Source organism: Neolamprologus brichardi, chromosome 10 (genome assembly GCF_056152115.1).
Source record: "Neolamprologus brichardi isolate AB-2024 chromosome 10, ASM5615211v1, whole genome shotgun sequence".
Lineage (NCBI taxonomy): Eukaryota > Metazoa > Chordata > Actinopteri > Cichliformes > Cichlidae > Neolamprologus > Neolamprologus brichardi.
In genome coordinates, this window is record NC_142113.1 from 28,274,091 (window position 1) to 28,293,210 (window position 19,120).

The following is a 19,120-nucleotide window of genomic DNA, read 5'->3' on the forward strand; positions in this document are numbered from 1 at the left end:
AAATATTTGCTTTCTGATTTTACATTTTTCTACACAAAAAAGCTGAAAACATAAGATTTGAAAGTTTACTGATTAAATGTATCTTAACAGTGATGACCCCAGCATGTATTTCTGAGAATTGCATTTAAGCGGTCAGTTAATTAACGATTAATCAATACACGATTATGCCATTGTACATTTCTGTGTTTTGGATCACTGACTGAATCAAAAAATTACATAAAAAATATTTCATAAGTACTTATTAACTATCAGCAGGGAATAATTAGCTGACAACCATAAATGTTATATAAAAGCTATATAAAGTTTGTATATTCATGTGTGCATGGGTTCATTTAAACACTGGACACAGGAAAATGTCAGCATCATGCACATTTCCTGGATTCAGTGACTTTTTCTGCTCCAGTGTGTGGATATCAGCATCAGTTTGCTGTGGAAACGCCCTCTTTAAATAGGCATCGGTTCATATTCATCTTGAATTTATTCAGTTAAATTATATTCCTTTGGACCTCCAAAATATATCATACTTTGTGCCTGTGTTGTGGAGCTAAACAATGAAGCCAACAAGAAAAAAAAGGGTCTGCTACTGTTATTTTTTGCATCCTTTGCAAAATACATCTTGTTTCTTTTGTATGTGGGGTGAAATCTGGACATATATATCTACACACATACACAAATAAAAAGTACAAATCAGATTCTCCAATTGTGGAACAGTTTGGAAGATATGAAATTAATCCGTGTGATTTTTTTAAGGGGGCAAAATAAAAGTTTTTAAAGCTATTGCACTGCCATTACTTTAAGTACAATTCAACTTCGAGCGTTTTTTATTGTTAATGGTTGCTTAGGTGCGGATTTCTGGCTTCTGAAGTGCCAGAAAAGGTGAATGCATCACTGCTTCACACACTAATCCGCTAAATGGTCCAGATTGGTTCTTTTATTTTGAAGGACGCTTAAGTGAAACCGGTCGTGCTGCGTGTTTTTGTCTTTGTTGGCAGCGCTGCAAGGTTAGACCAATTGGGTTAGACCGTTAGTGCTGTTATGATGGAGGAAGAATGAAAGTTTGCTCACGCTGCTCTTGTTTTGGTTTGCATCGTGTTTTACTTTAGCTAGCCGATTAGCTTACTGAAGCCCAGCCATGTCTGCCATGTGGCGGCGGCTGCAGGTGAAGGTGGGGCCGGCTCGTGGATTAATCACCTCCACACAGGTGACACGTCGATCCACGTGGCTGAACGGACATCTGTCTCTGTGTCAAAGCTTTAGCACCGGCACATCTCTACGAAATGACTTCTTCAAAGGTGGGAGTAACCAGGAAACGACTGTTGTGCAACTCAGCAAGCCAGTTTACATTTAAAAATACTAAAATTATCAAATGGTTTGTGTTTCTATAAATATGTGAAACTTTTAGGATCCTGCTAAACAGTTTTAATACGCTACTAGAAGGCTGTCTGCAATTCGGTTGCATACAGTGTTTCAAATAACAACTTTTATAGTTCTTTGCACTAAACTACTAAACGATTTGGCCGAAAATTCAAAAGGAACAACCATGCATGTTAATTTGCGTTAAAGTGTTTGTAATGTATAAACTGTTTTATATGCCGTATTTGAGAGTGATAGCTAAAGTACCAGGAAGCATTTTAATTTTGTAGATGAAGGTAAACATTTGCAAGTTCTTGAGAGAGTGTAAAGTTTGAGGTTTTGTGGCTCAGATCTGGAGACCCATATGGAAGCTATGCGGAAGAAGGCGATGGACGCGCTTCCAGGGAGCAGCTGGACTCCTCTGGAGATCAACCCCAACCTTCCTCCAGAGAGGGCGGATATCGTGATCGTCGGAGGCGGGGTGGTGGGCTGGTCCATCGCCTACTGGCTGAAACAGAAGGAGATGGTGCGCGGAGGGGTGCGGGTCCTGGTTGTGGAGAAGGACCCAACGGTGAGGGACTGAGAGATAATGAGTGTAGACTAGCAGTGTCACTTTATTCCTTTCAAAAAATTTGCATGATTTAAATCTATTCAGTGTCAGGAGAAAGGATCATACTGTGCTCATGAGTCATGTCCTCATGCTGTTCAAACTAATCCTCGGCCTTTTCCTCCTCATATTCATAAACTGCTCCCCCTGACTGTTCGCAGTACTCCCAGGCCTCCACAGTGCTATCTGGTGGGGGGATCCGACAGCAGTTCTCCCTGCCGGAGAACATCCACCTCTCCCTGGCCTCTGCCGACTTCCTGAGGAACATCAATGTAGGTCACTGGAAATGAACAATGAGGCTTGTCATTAAATGTGACAGAACATGTGCTTTGTTAATATGTGAACACTTGTTGTGGAAGTTTTCCATTTAAATAAAGCCTGCAGACGAGCGGTGAGCGGTAGCTAACATTCTTTAATCAAAACACACAAAGAACAGACAACCAAGCTTGGTGGAGAGCCTACATGACCGCGGGGAAGACGGTCAGCAGAGTCTCCCAGCCTAGCATGGCTCTCAGTTAAATACCTTCTTCAGGAACAAAAGGCAGTATACAGCTGTTTCACACCTTAAGGTTTACACTCCCTTGCTGAGTCCTCGAAGAGACAAAAGATCCTTCCTGTGGAGTTGTCTGCTTCCCCCAACTTCCTTACTAGACCCCCACCATTTGTCTTACTGTATGAGTGTGAAAATGTGAAATCCAGTGGCACCAAGGCATTATACAATAAAATAATGTGATTAATACATAAGTAAAAGAAATTCCTATACAACACTTTATAGCCATGTCAGATGAGATCAAAGATGACCTATTATACTTTTTTCTGTCATACAGTGCTATGAAAAAATCCCCCCCCCCCCCCCCCCTTCCTGATTTTAGGACTTGTACGTCTCAGATCATCAAACAAATTTTGATATTAAATACAAAATGCAGTTAAATGTTTTATTTAAAGAGTGCAAACTGTCACACCTCTGAATCCCGTCAGGAGCATCTCGGCGTGTTGAACGAAGACCCCATAGACCTGCAGTTTAACCAATCTGGATACCTCTTCCTGGCCAGTGAGGCGGTGGCTCACATCATGGAGGAGAACTACAGCACCCAAAGGTATCAGGCTCAAGAAACCAGTGCTCACACCACAGAAAAAACCCACAGTGTGTAACGTGAAGGGCCGGGAACGGTCATTTGCCATTATTAATTTTCAAAGTTGCAGTTAATTTTAAAAATGTCCTGATATATTTACATTTTGGAAAGAAACTGAACTCATAAAACAGCCATAGGGTTTATAAATTATACATTTTTCCATTATCAGTCCTAGAGGATTTCTGTAAGGTGCTAGAATGAATCAATAAAAACACTAAGGACATTTTTCATCTTATTCTGTGATTAGTTACATATTAGTTGCTAAGTTTGTGAGTTTTTGGGATATCAGAAAGCTAAAATTGAACTCACATTTCAGGTACGCTGGAGCCAAAGTGTCTCTTCTGTCTCCGACACAACTGAAGGAGAAGTTTCCGTGGGTAAACACAGAGGGTGTGGTTCTTGCTTCATACGGTGAGTGCAAATAAAATGTGAACTGAAGGTCTGTAATGATTATCAGCAGCCACACCAGACAAGGTTGAGACCTGTTAGCTTCTCATCACTGATCATGATTGACTGCAGCTGTTATTTTATTTTTTCTGGCATAAAAATAATTAGTTTGGTAGCACTGACGTTACTCAGAACAATTGGAAAGCCTATTTTTAAACAACAAGTCTAAGATCATTTCATAAGTAAGTCTAAGTTATTCAGATGTGTCAAGATCTGGAAAAACCAAACAGTCTCGAACGTGCCACGAACCAGAAACTGTTGGAACACAAACGCCACTGTCCATAGTAGAGGAAGTTTTACGCCACCGTGGACTGAAAGGGTGCTGACCAAGAAAGAAGCTCCTGCTCGAAACCGGACACCTTCAAGCTCAACTGAAATTTGAAATTAACCTTCTAGATAAAAGTTTTATGGTCAGATAAAACAAAGGTTAGGCTATCTGGCCACATCTATGAAGGAGTAAAGGCGACGTATTCAAACCAAAGAACAATGTACCAACTGTGAAGCACGGTGGTGGCAGCATCACTTGGGGCTGTTTTGCTGCCAGTGGTGCTGTTTTATTACACCAACCGGTTGGAATAATGAAGAACTACCTCCAAATTCTTCAACTTGAACTCAAATCAACAGTTTGATGGTTGAAACTTGGACACTGTTGGATGTTCAAACAGGAAAATGATTCCAAACATACTTCACATCTGGTTTTGGGATGGATAAAGCAGGTGAACGTTAAGCATCTGGAAATGCCTTTCCAAAGATCAACCTCAACCTTATTGAACATTTGTGGACTGTGCTTAAAAGGCACATCTTTACGAGGAAACACACCAGAAACACTCCAGCCAGAAGCTTGTGATGGTTAAAGTACAACTTGCTAATGGATATTTAAACAGATATTAGTGGAGGTGCATGTATATATTTGAGCATGAATGCAGAGGTTTTGACCTGGTGAAATCCAAAATAAATAAAAATTTGTGCACCCAATTCTTGTTTTTTAAATTTCTTAAAGGAGTGTGCTGTACATTCATCACACACTGGAAAAATAACTGTTCAAAGAAATCATTAAAAGCCCCAAATTACCATGACATTCATCCCTATGAAGAACATGTGTAAACATCTGGCCACAACTGTATATTTGGCTCTGAATTTTGTTCTTATCTGTTTGTATTTAACTGAGCTGGATATCTACAGTGTGACTTTCTCTGCTGCTGTTTCGTGTTCTGCAGACTAAAGCTAAAGTGCTTTAGCTCGTGGCACCTGTAAATCCCATTAGAGTTCTTATTAACGCCTAAAGTTTTGACTTCCTCTTCTCGGAGAGAATTTCCACTAATGTTGAAAACAGTCTGCAGCTCTGTCCTGGGGCAACCAGTGTAACAAATACACACCAAATATATAAGTGAAAAATAGGCGCAAAAACATTCGTTAATCTGTGTTTGCACACCCAATTACATCACTGGATTCCCATCCAGCCAAAAATCCCCAACACCATCATTTGGGTCACGATTTTTAAGAAATCTGCAACACTTAAGCAGAAGATTAACTGTGATATATGAGCCTATGACACACTCTCGTTTTAAGACCTTAGAAAAACTAATCTGAGTAATGCAAAGCTGCAGCCAACAGTAATTTAACTTATCAACTTCTTTCCATCTGCTAATATTAGATGATAGTGGTGTGGAGTCGCCTAATTATTCTCCGAAAGCCCAGTTTTAGATCCTGATTTGTCTCCTTTTGTCACAGTCAGTAAGAAACGGAAACTATTCACATCTCAGGAGCTCCAGCAGTTCTCTCAATTATTACTATTAGTTATGGCACATTAAAGTACTGACGATAAGTATTATTCCCTGAAGTCTGGCATCACTTATTGATAATCAGAAAACCAGAAATGTTATATTTCAAGTGGCTAATGGTCTTTATCAAATGAATCGTTTAAAAGAGAAAATGTGCCAGTTTTAGTACTTATATCCAATTGTTCATGATTTCCTTGTAATATTCAGTAATCGTGCGCACCATTGTGACTGTCTGTCTGATCTTCTGTCATGCAGGGCTGGAGAATGAGGGCTGGTTTGACCCATGGTCTCTGCTGAACGCCTTTAAGAGGAAGGCCATCTCCATGGGAGCCATTCAGTGCTGTGGGGAAGTCACAGGTTCGTTACAGCGTCCTGACAACTAAACAAACACACACACACAGGGGAAATACGTCTGCTAAGAAGTTGTTATAATCCTATTTAGTGCTTAAGATTTATAGTTTTTGTATAAACCGAATGTTTGTTTTTTTTAATTATTTTGCACAAATCAGAAGTTTTCATTTGTGCGACATCAGTCTTATAAATTTAGAAAATATAAGAAAAGCTATAAAATTAATAAGAATATTCACTTATACAGAGCTTAAATTAAACAGGGTGGAAGCACTGCCCGTGGAGCAGCTGTAAGAGTGTATTTTAGGTGTTTCTAATTTAAAAAAAAAAATAAAATTAATCAGTATTAATAATATTGTTGCCATAGGCATGTAGCTGGGACACAACCCAGTCATTATCATTTATACTACCAGTGTTGGGAAGGTTACTTTTAAAATGTATTCCACTACAGATTACAGAATACATGCCCCAAAATGTATTCTGTAACGTATTCCGTTACGTTACTCAATGAGAGTAACGTATTCTGAATACTTTGGATTACTTAATATATTATCATGCTGTTTACAACTTCATGAATGTACTATTGCTGTGATTTATTACTGTTACTGAAGGTCCGCGGCTCCGAACCGTAGGAAAGGGACCTCTGGCTAATACGGTGGGTTCTGTGTCGGGCTCGTAGCTGAAAACTATCTTTACTTTGTTGTCTGGGTCAAGTTTGCTTGCGAGAGACAGAGAGAGGCGTTGAAAGGCTGCTCCAACGGAACTTATTGTTTTTGGAGGAAAACACGAACACAGTGTACAGCCGAGTCTTAATAGCTTACTTACAACTGGGCTCGTCAGGCACTCTTCTTGGCTGCAGTGGTTATTATTATATTTACATGCTTCCAGCTCCCGTTTTTGCTCGATGACAGCTCGTACTTTTCCTTTTTCTCCCTCGCTCGCTCACAGACACATAACGTGTATGGCAGTCCATTCTCCCTGCAGCACGGACTACACTGCCTATGATGCTACATTCTTTAGAGCTATACCTGTAGCATTCTGCCTATTAGCTTAGCACAGCAACAACAAAAAAGGCGCTCTCTCACCCAGGAAACACGCAGAGAGAGAGCGTCACCCTGTAACCATGGCAACCGTAACGCTGCCACCTGGAACAACAGAACGTAGCTGTCAAACAAAACCCAAACAGTCCTGACCCGCCACAATATGAAACAGGAAAGTACCGCCGTGTAATCCATTTATTTCAACAAAGTAACTGTATTCTAAATACCACCTTTTTAAACGGCAACTGTAACGGAATACAGTTACTCATATTTTGTATTTTAAATACGTAACGGCGGTACATGTATTCCGTTACTCCCCAACACTGTCTGCTAGCACTCTTAAGAAAACAAGCAGACCACAAAATCAACAGCAACCGGTCCGTTCTCTTTCCATTAATAGTGATTCGCTGTCCTCGACTCACCTTGTTCTAGCATAAGTGAGACGAGTCTAAAAACTCACTATTCACCATTATGAAGTGGTGGATTAAAAAAAACCCCACAATCTTTTCCTAAAGCTCAGTGGGTAGTTTTTAGTATCTAAACAGAACCAGGGGGGTGACAAAGGGGGAACAAAGTGATCCCACTGGGAAGTGAAACGCTGTCTCCTTGCTTTTAAATCTGGAGCGTATGCCCCCCCTCAAAAAAAAATAAATAAGAAAAACAAAACAAAAAAAACCCTCCAGCTGCTTAGCACAGGCTTTGTAGGTCTCTAAACCAGGACGTTTATCCCTTGGTGACTGATGTTGCCACAGCTGGAGCCTCAAGGCACCAAAGGACACCTTGTGTGTTACACAGAGATTGAGGTTGCGTTTTACAAAACTGTGTTATGTTACACAGGCATCTGTATAAAAAGAATTCACTCGTATCACATATTCAAACAGAGCAGACCAATAAAATCAAAGAAGGTTTTGTCTGTCTTAAGAAGAGATTCTGAGGAAGTCTCTGACTCTGCTGACCTGATTTCCTCAGGCTGTTTTCTTCATGGCTTTAGAGAAATATTAATCTTACATCATTCGTTGGATGAGAGCACTGATAGAACAAGTGGAGGGATAAGATTAGGATGTAGAAATTTAAACTTTGCTTTAAAACTGTAGTTTTGTAGTTTTAAAACATAAAGTAATATGTTTATGATAGATAAGCTATGAGGCGGTAAATAAGCAATTAAAATCATCTCTATGTGCATCGTTAAAGTCATATACACATTAATGAATGATCCAATAATGTATTCTCTTTTATTCTATATAATTTAACTTGGCGCTGTCAGCGTTAATCTCGTTAAAATGACGTTAACGCCATAACCGCATTAATACGGCAAATCTCCGTTATGGAGTTGGTGCAGATCGCCCCATGCGTGGGGCTGCACGGCGCTAACGCATTAACAACCTACCGCGCTAACGAGTTGACGCCATGCAGCCCCACCATGGGGCGATCCGTGCTAACTCGCTAACGGAGTTTTGCTGCATTAATGCGGTTATGGCGTTAACGTCATTTTCACGAGATTAACGCTGACAGCACTAATTTTAATGCAAAAACGTTGGTTTTGTTTGACTTTAACTTACTTTTATTGCCACGAAAACAGTTGAATTAAACTCAAATTATTTCCAGGCTCTTGAGCAGTGATGCACATGAACAAAAAACACATGAACAAAATTGTCAACACTGCAGCTACTAAGACTTGGATACTTGGATACTTTTCCCATTGGCCCCACATGCCACCCTTCTTTTAATTGATCGATTGATTGAAAAAAAAGATTTTTATTGTGAAAATCTGGTATTTTCTGGCAGCCCTGAAATAATTTAGCTGATTTTTTATTTTTAAAAAGGAAAAACATATTTCAGAAAATATGTCTGTGAAGGTTCTCAGTCATCCAAGTCATCGTAGTCAAAGGAGCTTGCAAAGAAAAGCGTCTGGACTTCTTTAAGTTACTTGAAGATGTTTCACCTCTCATCCGAGAAGCTTCTTCAGTTCTAAGGTCAAATGGTGGGGAGTCCCAGATTTAAAGCTAGTGTCCCCACAGAGGGACAAAAGGACCGCCTGATGATCCTCTAATCGCCTGAGCCAAGGTGTGAAACTGGGTGTGGGTCCCAATCAGCCAGAGTTTCGGGTGAGTTCATTGTGAAACCTGGCCCCACCTTATCATGCGAATTCCTGAGGTCGGATGGCCCAGGATGTGAGTGGGCGTTAAGGCGTCTGGGGAGGGAATTCAAAACTGGATTATAGATGGCAGACAGTTGGTGTCGTAAACTACCGCCTCTGTTCGAAGATGGTCGCTCTCAGTGGACATAGATGGCTTCTTTCACTCCTCTTTCCTGGGCCATCTGACCTCAGGAATTCGCATGATAAGGTGGGGCCAGGTTTCACAATGAACTCACCTGAAACTCTGGCTGATTGGGACCCACACCCAGTTTCACACCTTGGCTCAGGCGATTAGAGGATCATCAGGGGGTCCTTTTGTCCCTCTGTGGGGGGACACTCCCACCAGGTTTATATCTGGGACTCTCCACCATTTGACCCTAGAACTGAAGAAGCTTCTCGGATGAGAGGTGAAACGTCTACAAGTAACTTAAAGAAGTCCAGACGCTTTTCTTTGCAAGCTCCTTTGAATATTTCAGAAAACAACAACTAGTTGTTTGGCAACTCCGGGCTCCCGTACATGAGTATTTTAGTTTCTACATTTGCCTAAATAGCGAAAGGTCCCTGGTTGGATCCCAATAGGAGACAAAAGTCCCCTGTGTTTTGTCTCAGGAAGGGTGTGAAAATCTGCCAAATCAAATATCTGCTGTGGTGACTCGTTGTGAATAAGGGAGCAGCTGAAAGCAACTTCTTCTTCTTCTTCTTTTTCTCTGTGTTGAAAATTGGTTTTAATGTGTTTCTCACACAGAATTTAAATATACGACAAGCGTGATGATGACGACTGATGGAGAAAAGCTGGATCTGAGAAGAATAAAGTCAGTCAAAGTAAGTGGGACTGCAAGTGCTGAATGTCTGTGAGATCAGTGAAGCGTATAAATCTGTTTATTTCTTATTCTGTGTGATCGCTAACATGCCAGAGAAGTGTCTGACTTGTACCTCCCTCAGTTTGGTTCACTTATGTTAGTGTTTACTAAGCTTTAGAGGGGAATTCTCAGTTGCTGTGACACTTGTGCAGTGCAGTGTCTTCAACTGCTCAAGTAAAACTTTATTGTATCATTAAATATACTAAAATTATTGCGTACAAAAGCTCTGCTGATTCTCAATGAATGTGTGAAGTCTGAATAACAACAGATGGATGGCATGTTCTTCAAATCCCTTCAGACCATATATCAACTGCAATTTCTTCCCAGGTGACCTCGTCCTGTTTAATGTGTCCCACACCGCCTGATTACTGGCACTAAGTACCTCATAAATTTGTCTTGTGGTGCTTTTAATACATTTTTTTAGAGCACTAAATCCAGGAGGGATTGTGGAGTGCAGGCAGGAAGGAGTCAGAAAGGGAAGCCATAAAACTTGTGAGCTGCATTATGTCGTTAGAAATGTGTCTTAGGACGACTAAACTGTCTGACATCTGTCCAGATGAGGCAATATTACCATCAGCATAGAGATCCTTCACTGCACAATATATTACCAAAGGATTATTATAATCTGTAGACTAATCAGTCATTAACCAACGTTTCCTGCATGTTCACTAAACCTGGAAACATATTTTCCAGAGGTCATCAAATCGCTCTCTGCAGTTTTCTGTTACCTCAGGTGAAGGTCGTGCTCTTCCCTTAAACAATACTACTTTGCAACAATCAGCCATTTTAAAAACTCTTCACAGCTATTGCTATTGGTGTCCTCTTGAGCAGCTGAAACAGTGCTGTCCTGTCTGGGACCAGGAAGTTGGTAGTTTAAAGTTTGAAGGGTCTTCAGGAATCAGAGCAGTGGTGGAGTGCACCTAACAGGAGGATCGGGACATTTCCTGGTGTTCTGGGAGTGATTTTCACCTGCTGTCACAAATCAACCTGAACATATTTCATAATATATTGAGCAGAAACAGACTGAGCTCATAGAATCCAGGGGACGGGCTCTGCTCTCACCCTCTCGCTGTGTTGTCTAAGTGCATGTTGGTCCAGTAATGCAGCTTCTCTAAAGTCACGCAGTGTCTACCTGATTCATTACAAATAACTTTCGACCAGTCACCTGGTGAGGTGAATAAAAGAGAGAGGTTGTTGCTGAAGTATGTTCACCAGTCAGACAAAAACATGAGCCAAAACACACAAACTCACACACATTAGGCCTTATAGTATGGCTTGCCACTTGCCTGGACCTCTACAATAATAAGACTTCCATAGTACAACATTGTGGATTAGACCAGTGGCCCCCAAACCCCGGGTTTGGTACTGGTCCGTGAGTCGTTTGGTACCGGGTCGTGAGAGTCGAGGCTTGGGTGTGAAATTTATGGTTTTCAGGGTTTTAATCTGTTTGTATCGTTATTTTTTAATTGTTTTTATCGTTAACTCAGTTTCTCTGGGTCTTTTCCCGTGTGTTATGAATAAATCCTCTTTTTTTTTTGGTACTGGTTTTATTTTGTTGTATTTATCCGCAACACCTTACAGGCCTGTCTCTGAAAATATTGTTGGACATAAACCGGTCTGTGGCGCAAAAAAGGTTGGGGATCGCTGGATTAGACCACCTCCCTCTATAAATAGGAAGAGACAACAGACAACAGGGATTTAACTATATTTAAGTTTTTGGGATTCATAAATTACAGTCCACTTTTAGCTTAAAGAAGGACTTTAATTTTACTCCTTGTTAATGAAGCTTGTTTGTCCTTTGAAATGGATTCATATTATTTTAAATAATTAGTACGGTTGTATGTTGTTTATGGAATTTTGATCTCAATTTGACAAATATTGTGTGCTAAAAAAGGATTTCTTTAACCGGCCAACCTTTACATTAGAATTATTTTGATCTGTGAAATATGCTGAGCTACACTGTAAAATCTAATTAGTTCCCAGAACTCAAAAAAATTGAGGAAACTCGTTGCCTCAAAGAAATTGAGTAAAGCTTAGCTAAAAATGACTAAATTAGGACAACTTATTTATTTTGAGTACTCTGTACAAGCTCATTTGTTCCCAGAACTCAAGAAAATTGGATCAAGTGACCAAGTTAGGGCAACTTACTCATTTTAGAGTCCAAGAATGAAAATATGGACTTCAAAATCCAGCTGACTGATTGGCACAAAATACTTCTGTTAAAACTGTGCACAAAAAAAAAATCAGAAAAAGCACAAACGTGCATGATGGGTAGAGGAGGTAAAAGTGCATAATTCTGTACTTGTCTCTCCCTGTGAAATACGGCAGCTGGACCTTTAGCTAGCAACTTGACGCAACATGTTAGATCTTTATGCGCGCTTGTCTTGTGTGTGGCTAGCGAGATGCTGGAGTACAGCGACCGCAACTTATGGCCACCTGCAGTCATGCCGGTGTTGTGCCAAAAAAATAAATAAATAAAAACACCGGCCCATTTTAACGTCTTTAACTATGCCTCACAGTTTTCCCCCTCTTTCATCTCTTTTTATGCCACATCTCCTGGTGATTAATACACGAGCAGGACTGCCTTTCATGTGTTCTTGCTCAGACTCAAATCGGTTTGATGTTTGAAGGCTCACAGTGCCGTGAAAAAAAAACTCCTCTCAAGTACGTCAAACCAAAATTAATGGGCCTGTTTTGAAAATGTAGGGAGTAAAAGTAAAAAGTTTGTACTTCTCTTTTTTTCCCACCTCTGATGATGGGATGTCTGCTTGTGTCGAGCAGGTGCAGATGCCAAACAGCCTGGAGTACCAGCCAGTGGAGTGCGCTATTGTGGTGAATGCAGCAGGAGCCTTTTCTGGTAAACTGACCGAGATGCTGGGAATTGGCTTTGGCCCCAAGCAGTCCATCGCTGGAATCCCACTGCCTGTTGAGCCACGGAAAAGGTAGGCTATTGACTCGAGGGGCTGCTAGAGTTTTCTTTGAAAGGCAGCGCCTCATACGGCGAACCGCATCAATACCAAACAGCTTTTTTCAGACTCTGCACCCCGAAAATTGAAAAACCAATTTCACCATCTGCAGTCTTTTCATTTTACTCTTGCTCATCATTTAGACTACAGATAAAAATGAATCTAAGTAGGATACAAGCGAGTTAGTCACATAACTTTAGTCGGCATGACCTGGACTGTTTGAGTATGTTTGAGTATGTATGCCATCAGACAAGTTTTATTATTCCTCAGACTCAAGCATTCTGTGTAAATGGTGTCTTTAGATTTAGGTAGAGCCATTGCACCCCTACTGCCAGTCCCAAACTTGGATAAATGGGTGTGTTTAATACGAAAGGACATTCACCATTAAATCAAAAAATGAGATTTCCATACCAAATCAGTCTGAGCTCGGCTTAACAAAGACCACCTCCATTGGCTTTGGCTAACAGAGTGCTGATGGAAACTGCGCTACTGTTAGCTGAGAACAAAGGATGCTCGGGATAGGGTGAGATGTAGGGAGATGATTTGCTGTGCTGAATCTTAAAGGGAGCAGTCGAAAGAAGAAAAATGTAAAGAGGGAAAGTTCGGATACTTTATAATACAGCCTAATACTGCTGTACAATTATAATGTAAGGAGATGTTAGGATTCTCTAAAATTGTAAATATACAACACAGTGCAGACTGTATTATAAAAAAGCCTACCTACCCCATTTATACATTGCAATCTAAAAAAAGGAGGTTAGGCTAGTCTATAATATAACGTGTATCCTTAATAATATTGTGTAATTACAACTTAAGAAGGAAAGGTTAGTATAGTCTATAATATAGCCCACACCCTTAAAAATTCGATGATTTTTTTGATACTTTTTTCTTCTATTTCTTCTAAAACTCCCAAATGTTGCTTCCTTGCTTTCCTGCACCCACATTTTAAGTAATCATTGGGGCATGGTATTTTTAGGTATTGAAGGTTACCTCGCATGAATTCAGAAAAGCCACATGTTAAATTAAACTCTCACCTTAAGCTGTGGGCTGTGTTTTGAAAAGCTACCCATTTTTCTGCCTTATTTAAACCTCCACTAAATCTTTCCTCGTGCCGCCTTGAACGGCTGTCAAACCATCACATAAACATTTTATAAGACAGAGTTTTGAGCTCTCTGGATAATTCTTTGTAGACACTTTTCCACGCAGAAAAACCTCACTTGCATCTTGGCATGAAATGAAATATCTGGATGTACGACTCTGAGCTGTTTACTTCGTTACTGTTTTTCAGGTATGTGTATGTGGTCCACTGTCCTGATGGTCCCGGTCTAGACACTCCTTTCTTAATCGATTACTCAGGAGTTTACGTCAGGAGAGAGGGGTTAGGTGGGAACTACATCACCGGAGCCTCGCCAGAGGAGGTTGGTTTTTATCTCTGAGCTGTTTCTCCAAAAGTTGATTCTGTTCATCTGGACGTAGCGTTTTGTGGGAGAAACGTTTCGTCACTCATCCAAGTGACTTCTTCAGTCTCAGCTGACTGCAGGTTTCCCCAATCTTATAAACAGTACATTTGCATAATGACTGAATCCAGCCCACTGAAGGAACAATGGGCTTCATGACCATTGATCAACAACCACTGATCAAAGACCACTGATCAATGGCCATGAGTACCATTCACAGAGAGTTGGGGAATGGCTGCAATCACAGCATTGTAAGACGGCGACAGATGTACCCTTAGGCCCCTCCTCGATTCGGAGATGGTCTTTCCCTCCTTTACTTCGCGCTCACCCCAGCGTTCCTCCCTGGAGGAACTCAAACGCTACGTCCAGATGAACAGAATCAACTTTTGGAGATTTACTTTCCTGGATGATTGAGAATGCATCAAGACGTCTGAGCTGTTTCCTTATGTTAACACACAGCTGAGCAAATCATGTCGTTGTTTGCACTGGTTGTGTGTCCTCAGGCGGCAGAGCCAGACGTCAGTAATCTAGAGGTGGACCACAGTTTCTTTCAGGAGAATGTCTGGCCTCATTTGGCCTTTCGAGTTCCTGCTTTCGAGAAACTTAAGGTACAGTTGGGAAAGTGTGGTCACCCACGTCATGTGGTTACTGCCAGCATTACAGCATTATTATCAGCCAGAACTGGTTTTATTTTGAAGCTTGCAGATTAATTTTATTGGATCCATATTTTAAGTGAGTTAAATTTAAAAACTTGGTACAGAAATGGGCTTTTCCAAAACAAAAACAATGATTATGATCTCTCTTTATCACTTAGAATAACATCATTTGTCCTCACATTCTTCCCCTCAGGTGACCAGTGCCTGGGCAGGTTTCTATGACTACAACACCTTTGACCAGAACGCCATCATCGGTACGCACCCCCTGATCAACAACATGTACTTCGCCACGGGCTTCAGCGGCCATGGCCTGCAGCACTCGCCTGCAGTGGGTCGCGCTGTGGCGGAGCTGATTCTGGACGGAAACTATAAAACGCTGGACCTGAGCGGCTTCAGTTTCAACCGGATTCTGACGCAGGAACCAAAGCTGGAGACGAACATCGTGTAGCTGAGCCGAACCCTGATATCATATCTTTCACATCCTGCCGAAGCCAAATTATTATAACCTAAGTCTTATTTTTGTAGCTGGAAACATAACTTTAATGACACAAATTGATTTTTGAGATCTGGGTAGTATAATTTCTACAATCCAGATAAGCAAAATCAAAACCTCAGTGATTTAAGAAAAGGCCCAAATACGGCACATTTCCAGCCTTCAGGAGCTGCGGGAATTATGTCTCCTGACCATTTGGGACTGCAAAGAAGTCAGAGTGGACAGATGTCTCAGGATATTATTAGACATCCTGCCAGGTAGTAACAAAATAATGAAAGGGCCTTTAAAAGATTCGTCTTTAAAGATTTTAACACAGTTCTCACAACAGCAGCATTATTTATGTCTTTCATTGACACATCAGAGAGATCACACTATGAAAAATCTAACATTTATTTGGTTCTTTAAATTAGATTTTTGTGTCACTGAAAGACATAAATGAGTTCCATATCTTAAAGTTATTTATATGTTGTTTTTTCTGATGTGTAACTGACGTGTGATTTAGTTATTAAAATTTAATTATTTGGCTGTCACAGCCTCAAATCTTCACTACACAATTATCACAGCCTAATGGTGATGATAGCTGATATTGTTAATCAATTTTACGACTTTCTGTTGTAGTTTATAATCTGATAATAAGGGAAAAAATGTATGTATTAGTGATCCCACTTTTTCAATTTTAAAAATTACAACAACAAAAAACAAATAAATTAAGGTATTAATGGATATTACCAAAAAATAATGAGTCAGTATGCCCTAAATTTTACTTTTTCAGCCTGGAAATTGATACATTTATTTATTATTTGTAAAGATTTTGAATTTTTTCCAATTCTCAAGCACACAAATTTTCAGAAAACACTATTTAAGATCTTAAACACATTAAACACAAAAAAGGCAAACAGTAAAACGGTTACAGACTATGTTATAAACCATAATAGTAAAAGTGTCATATTTAATATAACAACCCTGGAAATGACTTCCTACAAGATTTTGTTTCAGAATCAGAGCACCTACTCTGCTCGGGGTCTTTTATTTTGAAACTGACTGGCTCCTCTGTACATTTCAATTTGGTAAACTATCAAGCGTTGAATTGAGTGGGCACCGTCAGCCGCCCCACTTATTGCTGTGATGAGACCAAAGGTGTGGTGAACTGAATTATCCTTTAATTTGGACTTTTTCTGTGCATATACAACATGTTTTAAATCAAGAGTTGAATTCTTTTAAATGATCATTTGATTTCATTTAATAATGAACCTTACTGGCAGCACCAGTATCTTTTATTAGTCTGATTTCAGAGATTTCATGTTGCTTTCTAAAGAAATCAGCAGGAGGAACCACTGAGAATAAAGTGGAACTAAGAGATGCTTCTTCATTAGAAGACGAAAAATATGCATGGAGGTGAGCCAGCAGCTGACTCACTCCTGATACAGAATAACAGGAATAACTTCTGCTTTCCAGATTTCCAGTGAACTCGGCTGTTTGGCACCGTTACGCAGTCGGAAGGTGCAAATTTAGAAACATCATCAGATGCATATGTGCTGTCCCATGCAACGGTTTAACTGTGGTACTTTTAATAGCTTTGTATACTTTTTGTATATTTTTCTAATTTGATCAATATACTGTGTGTTGTATTGATCAGTGTAATTACATTTTTATTAGTAAGACATTTTTTCAAGAAAAACGTGGAGTTGTTGCCTGACTTCCTGTTTCTTTCATTTGTTGCCGCTGCTCCTCTTTTAAATCTCCAGAAGAAATAGGCTTAAAAAAGGTGCAGTGACTCATTTAAGTTTAGAAAGAAGAAAAGCTAATTTTCCAAATAACTACTAATAATTAGTGACAGGATCATCAGATTATCCTGTGTATGCTGAACTTTGCAGTTTCCATGTCTTAAAAAACATCATTAAAAAATGTCTTTGATGATCATCTGCTTACTGAAAGTGAAAAACTATATCTGTCATACACTTAAATGTGTAAATATATATAAGGTGGTGTTATCTGCTTTCTCTCGGTATGATTTACTGTCAGAATGTTTACTCTCTATTGAATTTGTGTGATTAAACAGCGCACAAAAGGCGGCACAGCAGGTGGTCAGTACGATCATAAATATACAGATACTGAACCTTTTCAAAATAAGACCTTATCATATGTAGACACTCTCAAAGCATTTCATTTCTTAAAAACATCCGCCTTGCTTTCTTATCGAGGACTGCAAACGAAACAATAGTCTTTTATGCAGGAGTTCCTGGTGTTTTACACAAAACATGCAGCAGATGGAGCCATTTCAGTGGGTAATTTTAAGCTCGGAGCATCATCACTTCTGACATGTTTCATGTAAACTGTATAGATTTAGAACCCAGAGCTAGGTGATTAATTCAAGTCAGTACCACAGCTGCCACTTGTATATTTTGCCTGTGATTATCATGCGAGTTAATATTTCTTCGGGGCACACATGTAGGCAGCAGGAGCTGCGGTCTGGATGCCAGATCGGAGTCTGAACGTTTCAAAACAGACTTTTCATTTTTCATAACAAGACTGAATCTGTTTATTCTAAATATATTCAGAAATTAACCTTTCAAACTGGAAAATGTCACACTGGTGTGGATGATAAAATAAAAAAAAAGAATACTACTATAAGGTCAGGGGAAAGAATTAACTGGCTACAATAATAATTTTTAGGAAGAAGGATGTACACCACAGTGATGAGGTGCATAAGAAGGGAAAAAGGCGAAAACTGGCCCTAGTAGGTCTAAGGGACAACCCCCACTACCTTGGACTCTTGGATGAAGTGAACCATTTGTTGTTTTCAATTAGTGATAGAGAAATCACTTACGTAAATACAAAAATGGTAAATGGCCTGTATTTGTATAGCACTTTACTAGTCCCTAAGGACCTCAAAGCGCTTTACACATTCAGTCATCCACCTATTCACACACACATTCACACACTGGTGATGGCAAGCTACATTGTAGCCACAGCTTCTCCGGGACAGCTGTGGCTACATTGTAGCCGCAAGCTACATTGTAGCCACAGCTGCCCCGGGGCGGCTGTGGCTACAATGTATTTTTTGGTGTGTCATAAAAATGATACGATATCTTTCCCCATTGGACCATGTTGTGAATTTGATCAAAAGTGACACTAAATATTAAAAAATGTGCTGGTGAAGGGCCCCGATTGACTTCAGGGCTCCGTGCAAGTACCCACTGTTCCCACATAGTCCATCTATAGTTTTTAAATTACAGAAAACTCTACAAGCTTAGGTCAATTTATCACAACTAAGACAGGCACCAGATCGTTCGGGATGGCACAGCTGCTCCCTCTTTAAAAACAGTGAAGAGGACTGCCAGGTGCTGCAGAAGAAGTACGAGCAGCACACAGCGACAAGTTTGGGACTAATTGCACCTGCAAGTGTTGCCTTCCATCGCTGAAAAACAATTTTGCATTATTTGTGGTTTCAACTTGCAACTTCAGAGGAGTTTATGAACCATCCTGCTCCCCACAGACCAGACACCTCCGCATCCTCCACATCTCAGCTTCCTGCCGCTCAATGCAGCAAACCAGCAAAGACTGAATCATTTTGCACGGCAGAGTCAGTCACCGGCAAAACCCCACCAACAGGTTCCTTCACTGCCTCTGAGGTAAGTATGAAAGCAGAGCTGCGACAAAAGCCCCTCTGCCAAAGTTACAGGAAAGCAGTTCATAAACTGCCTTGAAAGTGGATCGTGTTTTCATCACAGAGATGGTAATGAGTGAGCTGTCGGGCTGAACTTAACCCCCTCCGTCATCAAATCAGCTCAGGGTACACACGATTAAAACCATTGGGGTTTATTTTACAGTTAAAGGATGTT

At 40.3% G+C, this 19,120-nt stretch overlaps 1 protein-coding gene across 1 annotated transcript; it reads left to right on the forward strand.

The window, feature by feature from the left end:
- The first annotated feature begins 995 nt into the window (after positions 1 to 995).
- Positions 996 to 17,167, forward strand: foxred1 (FAD-dependent oxidoreductase domain containing 1). The gene is made up of 11 exons (XM_087847486.1): positions 996 to 1,292; positions 1,704 to 1,924; positions 2,122 to 2,232; positions 2,939 to 3,057; positions 3,410 to 3,504; positions 5,577 to 5,678; positions 9,592 to 9,668; positions 12,488 to 12,648; positions 13,961 to 14,090; positions 14,633 to 14,737; positions 14,979 to 17,167. The coding sequence occupies exons 1-11, from the start codon at positions 1,133 to 1,135 to the stop codon at positions 15,231 to 15,233; spliced, it is 1,536 nt and encodes a 511-aa protein (XP_087703612.1). The 5' UTR covers positions 996 to 1,132; the 3' UTR covers positions 15,234 to 17,167.
- Positions 17,168 to 19,120: the final 1,953 nt, after the last annotated feature.

What these genes read in the sequence shown, in the direction of transcription:
- foxred1 (XM_087847486.1), top strand. Translation starts at nt 1,133, where the DNA reads ATGTCTGCCATGTGGCGGCGGCTGCAGGTGAAGGTGGGGCCGGCTCGT. An exon ending in GAGAACTACAGCACCCAAAG is followed by an intron (nt 3,058 to 3,409) that starts GTATCAGGCTCA and finishes CTCACATTTCAG; the next exon opens with GTACGCTGGAGCCAAAGTGT. An exon ending in CTGCTTTCGAGAAACTTAAG is followed by an intron (nt 14,738 to 14,978) that starts GTACAGTTGGGA and finishes TCTTCCCCTCAG; the next exon opens with GTGACCAGTGCCTGGGCAGG.